General features: G+C 40.0%; 1 protein-coding gene across 2 annotated transcripts in view; it reads right to left on the bottom strand.

The window, feature by feature from the left end:
• Positions 1–5,937, bottom strand: part of CDS1 (CDP-diacylglycerol synthase 1) — a 74,721-nt gene that overhangs the window by 40,683 nt on the left and 28,101 nt on the right. For both annotated transcript variants that reach the window (XM_027853365.1, XM_027853366.1), the window contains exon 3: positions 1,686–1,782. In XM_027853365.1, the coding sequence (XP_027709166.1) occupies positions 1,686–1,782 (97 nt within the window). The remainder of the gene's footprint in view (positions 1–1,685; positions 1,783–5,937) is intronic.

Genomic DNA, 5,937 nt, shown 5'->3' with positions numbered 1-5,937 from the left:
AAACAGGATCAGCATAGAACAGAATACATATTATTCCCCCTCACCCAGCTGCCCACTAAGTCTACAGCAAAAGCTAATCTCCAAAGCCATTTCAGTGTTCAATAACAGTGGGTGAGGGTGGTTCTTCTTCAGAAAAATTTTAAACTCTATCCTAAGCTAAAAAAAATCATAAGGTTTTTCCTCTTCCTGTTTTGACTTAATGGGTATGTGGGAAAAAAATGTTGTGCAATGCATGTGGTACTTGAAATGTTATTGAGTTCTAATTGCATCACTGCCATCAGTAGTGTGTCAAACAGCAGAGTGAAGCAATAAGTGCCACACACTGTCTTTGTTGTAACTATTTAACTCTGCCTTTGTAATGTGAAAGCAGCTATTAACAACCCATAAACGAATAAGTATTGCTACATTCCAACAAAACTTTATTTAGAAATGTAAAAACCATTCTTTCCTCATGGGCCACTGAAAACAGGTGGCTGTCTGGATTTGGCCTGCAGGCTGTTTGCCAACTCATATTCTAGAATATAATCTCTCCATGGGCAAACACCATGTCATAGCTAAACTTTTAAGTTTCCTAAAATGTCTATTACACTGTCCTGCATGGATACATACATACATACAGCACCTGATTAACAAATACTTGCTGAATTTACATTGCTTGAGCACGAGACATACCACAACTTCTATAGGCCTCACTCTCTCTACTTATAAAATGAAGATGCTGGACTATATGACCTTTTTCAGCTTTAAAAGTCTATGATATATCCCTGTTTGACATTAAACATAACAAACATTTAATATAAAGAAGCACAAAAGAACTTTAAATAATATGATTATCCGAAAAGCTAGTACATAACCGAGCACAAACACAATTTACCACTCCCTTACTAACACAAGCACACAACTGCACTACCAACAATGGCATCTGATCTTCACCTCCAAACATTTCACTATTTTTCACACTAAGTGTCCAGTTCCTGGAGGAATAATCTGTTTTGGACACAGATACAATAAACTCTCCAACTTACAAGACAGGTTCTACATCAAAATTGGTTTGTATATCAGATGTTAACATTATGAATGCATCTTTCCCCCACAGAAAAGAAGTTAATGTTATATTTAACACCTAACACACTACCTTCACAATGAAAAATTTAAAAATGCTGTCATGATACTAGAAACTTGAAACATAAAACAAAAAATATTTTAAATCAATTTTTGTTGTCTTATGGTGCAACAGGGACAGTATGTGGCATTCATTGCCACATGAGTGGCATAGTCAAACAGGATGAGAAGGTATGCATACAGTGTGACCTATTCCATCGACGGGAATACCACATCAGTGAGATCACAGATCTGACAAAGACTCAAAGTATAGAACAATAGTAACAATTGTACAAAATTATAATACAATTATAAAGATGTTGCAGTAAAAAAGACACCTATTCTCCCTGCCAGCACTACAGGCCTTTAACACGAATTAGCATCCAGCTGATTTCATCTCCCAACAGTATGACTCAAAAGTCTAGGTCATAACAATCCTGAAAAGAGTATGAGCCCGGCATATCTCATCAAAATACTGTAACACACAATGGCTTAATGTCTTGCTCAAAAAGGTATACCATAACCATTTACACGTGCTGAAAAACAAAGTCAGATTACACATAAAATGTATCTAGCAGACTTACAAGAAGCATCAACATAAATGTTCCCATGTAGATGATCAGGAAAAATAATGAAATCATAGTCAGAGTAAGAATTCCACGAATCCACCAATTTTTCCACCTATAAAGAAAACATTGACAGTCACAATTTAATATGCTCTCAAAGACATTACTTTGGTTTTTTTAAGTTTTAAATTCTGCAAGAGCAGGACTCTGATCTAACCCATTCTTTAAAATAATCCCCCATAGTACTTACTAAATTAACTATTACCTCTCATAGTAACCCGTACCCAACAACAATAGGAAAAACAAGGAATCATGAGATCAGGAAGTCAGATTGGTTATTACTATTGATAATTAAGTTGCTGAGTAAAATTATTGATTACTTTTCTCATGCCCCACAGAATCTGCTCAACTTTTTCCTCTCTGCAAACCCCCAAATAAGTTCCATATTTACGGCGGATGCAGAATCCTACTTTATCAAAATTGAGGCCATATGGCAACTACTTTAACCCTCCTCCCTCCAGTATCACCACCCCACATGCTTTGCCCCTTCCTCCTCCCAGAGGAAAAGGTATCACTATTTTTACCCGAATCCCCAATACTATCTTTTCCTGCCTTTCCTAGGATTTTGCTCCAACATTCATCTCCTCTCTATCATGCATCTTCAATCCCTGTGGTCTTTGTTTGTGGCTTCTCACTTTCTTTCTTACTCTTTAATGTTTTTCAGATTTCCACAGTCTTTAAAAAGCCCTTACATTGAGTCTTCCACACACAACACAATGACCACCGCATCCTTCTCTTTTTCATACTCAAAAGGTTTCACCATGACTCTTTCCTCCTTTGCAATCTGGCTTTTGTCCCCATTATCTGGCTACTTTTTTTTTTTTGAGAGAGACGGAGAGACTGAGAGACAGAGAGAGAGAGAGAGAGAGAGAGAGAGAGAGAGAGAGAGAAGATTTAATCACCAAATCATCTTATTTGTTGTCTTAATTGAAACACTGAACTTCCCCCTACTGGAAACTCTCTCCTCCTCCCTTAGCTTCAGAAACGCCAGACTTTTCCTGGTTCTTTTCTTACTTATCTAATCTTCATATCCTTGGCTGGCTCTTAGCCTCCTCCCTCCTCCACCTTTGCAAACCCCAAAGTGGGTACTTTCTCCATGATCTATCCACAGGCCCTCTTCTCTCTCTACATTTGCTCCCTTAACCTTATTCATTTCCAACACTTTACTGCTCATCTTTATATAGGTAATTTTGTATCTCTAACCCTGAATTCTCTCCTGAGCTAGACTGCAATTTCCAATGGCCAACAGGACTTCTCTACCTGAGTGCCTCACAAACACCTCAGATTCATCATTTCCTAAAACAAGTTTATGTAGTCTTTCCCCTTACTATACCTGCTCCTTCCAAATTCACTATTTCAGTCACTGGAATAATCATTTGCTCAGTGTCCCAAGTTTAAAATCCTGTGCATTTCCTAGTACTTTCCTCTTTCTCCTCACATATCCTATCAATTACAATAACAATAGAATAAATCCTTTTTCTTCAATCTCTCACATCCATCTCTTCTTTTCTCTTCCCTCTGTTACCACCACAGGCCTTATCTGAATTATTTTAGTCGCCTAAATTCTTTCTGCCTCCACTTACCCTTCCTATGATCCATACTCTGTACCAAACATCTTTCTTCTAGCTTGTGTATTCAAAATTCAGCGGCTTAGTGCTAAAACTCCTTTATTTAGAACTCACGTTCTTCTACATTCTGACATAATCTTACACTATTACCATTCTCTCTCCAGTCTATGCCCTCCATCAAATCAGAATATTTAACCATTAATCATAGACACCTTACACTTTTTTTTATCTCAATGCCTTGTGGGCCTCAAAAGTCTCTACCAGTTGCATTTGTACACATCCTTTAAAGCCCATTTCAAAGGCCATCTCATTTATCTTAATAAGCTTCCTTGATCCACCATACCCCCAGTCATTAATAACTTTCTGTTCCCCAACACCCAGAAAGTACTCAGCTTTATGCTGCTATTTAAGATTTCAGCTCATAAGATCATTTATGGAGAGGCAAGCACTCTAAGTGGATAGGGATACAGGCTATGTGAAAAAAGAGTACGTGCATGATGGAAAATGCTATACACATCCAAAGAAAGAACTATGGAGTTTGAATGTAGATCAAAGCGTACTATTTGCTATTCTTTTTCTTCTGTTGTGTTTTGTTTCCTCTTTCTGCTGGTTTTAATTCTTACTTACAACATCGCTAATGTGAAAATATGTTTAATAGGAATGTATATGTATAGCCTATATCAGACTGCGTACCCTCTTGGGGAGGGAGGTGGGGAAGGAAGGGGAGAAAAATGTAAAACTCAAAAGCTTATGGAAGTGATAGTTTATAAACTAAAATAAATTAATAAAAAAAGAAAAGAAAAAAAGTATGTGAAAGATGGTACAAAAATAGGAGAGACAGACTGTGAAAGTCTTCTACACCGTGAGTTGAAATGTCAGTTGGTAGGCAAGAGTTTTGAAGAGCAAAGAAACATGAACAGATCTGGACACATCAATCCTAGTGACTTGAGGACGTATAAAGGTTAAACGGCCTGCCATGAGTCATACAGTTACGACATATCAGGTGAGATGGAAATCCAGATCTTTCTGATTCTAAGGCCAGCACTTTATCTTGAATAATTGGCCACAATGATCTCCCAATAAAAAGAAAGGACCTGAACCCTAAAGACACCCGTTAGTCACCTGAAGAGACATGGCTCTTGGGCTGCACTATCCGCTAGGGAGTCACCGTCCCTAGGGGAAAACCCCACCAATTTGTAATTAAATCCTAAATCTGGATACCCCATTAGCCTGGGCCTGTTGCTGTCAGGAACCTTAACCCTTGCTTAACTACTATTAAAAAACTAAGATCGGGTGATCTCAGTAGATCACTGTGTGTAAATCACACACAGTTGAGACTCAGTGCACATCTCTGAAGACCACAAGTGAGGCTTCTAGGGTGGCGGAACCAGTAGTTTCCAGCTTCCTTCCCCCACCCACGCTCCAGCGGCCCCGATGCAGCTTCCTGGTGATGGGGCATAAAGGGTCTGAGCCATGTGCAGTTACTGCTTCCCAGAGATGGCAGGCACCTGAGACCATGAGACAACTCCCTACTTTGATGACTGACTAGACATCTGCAACTAAGGTGATTTCATTATTCTTTTTAAGATAACAATTCCCAGGATCCATGGCCAAAACAATCTCTAGCTCTCAAAATCATAGATAATAGTTCCCTGGCTCATGGCTTGTAAACAGTTTTTACTGTAACTCCACAGTGAAATACAGGGATGGCGCTTGCGCTGTGCTAACTTACGATGATATTGCTAAAGCTAACCTGTGAGCTTATTGCGGGCAAACTGTCCTCTTTGTGTGCTTCTCTATAGATCAAGAGAGCACTGGTCAGTGAGTGGAGATTTTGGGGATGCGTAGGGATTTGTGAATGTGCTTTCCTCGACCAGCCCCCACTGAGGCTTAGGGGGGAGTGAACTAGCTGGAAGGCTGTGTTGCCTTGATCGGCCCCCATCACGGCTTAGGGGAACTCCCTGTGGGAGGCATGCTCCTATATTCTTGCCTGCCCCTGCAAAAAGAGTGATTGGGGTTCCTGTAGGAGTTGGTGCTCCCATTATCAGGAATCCATTGAGATAGAACAGTAAGAATAAAGTAAGCTTATTTCACCCCTCCGAAGTTGTCTTCCTGTCCTTCTGGCTGCCCAGGCTGGACTCGAAAACCTCCAGGGTTGTCTCCTCTGCCTCTTGTGATACAAGATCCAAATGGAAATGGGGGGAAGGGGAGTTTGTGTCCAGAGCACCACTGTGTCCTTTCTGCAAATCCTTGCTGCATTAGGGCAAAGCAAACCTCCTCCTTTTTAAATGTTCCGGGACTTGGGAGTGCCTTGTTTCATCTTAATATTAAATCTGAAGTAAGAGGGCGCTGAGGTTCGAGCCAAGACAGTAAAGTCACTGATGCTCCAGTCAATCAAGACAGCAAAAACAAGTCTTAGAAAGGCAGGGCATGCAAAAAAGGCAGCACCGAGGATGGCTCTGAGCAAAAACTCCCAGTGCCTCGGATGAATACCCAGGAACCGGAACTGAAGCAGATGCCCACTAACTGGGGAATGGTTAAACAGTGTGGTGGATGAATGTAATGGAGTATTACTGTGCTATAAGAAAGGACAAATATTGTGAATACAAAAGCATAGACAGACTTACACAAACAAAATGAGA

The sequence above is a fragment of the Vombatus ursinus genome, unplaced genomic scaffold (assembly GCF_900497805.2).
Source record: "Vombatus ursinus unplaced genomic scaffold, bare-nosed wombat genome assembly UNPS02009975.1, whole genome shotgun sequence".
In the NCBI taxonomy this organism is placed as follows: Eukaryota; Metazoa; Chordata; class Mammalia; order Diprotodontia; family Vombatidae; genus Vombatus; species Vombatus ursinus.
This window is presented reverse-complemented; position numbering and strand designations above follow the sequence as displayed.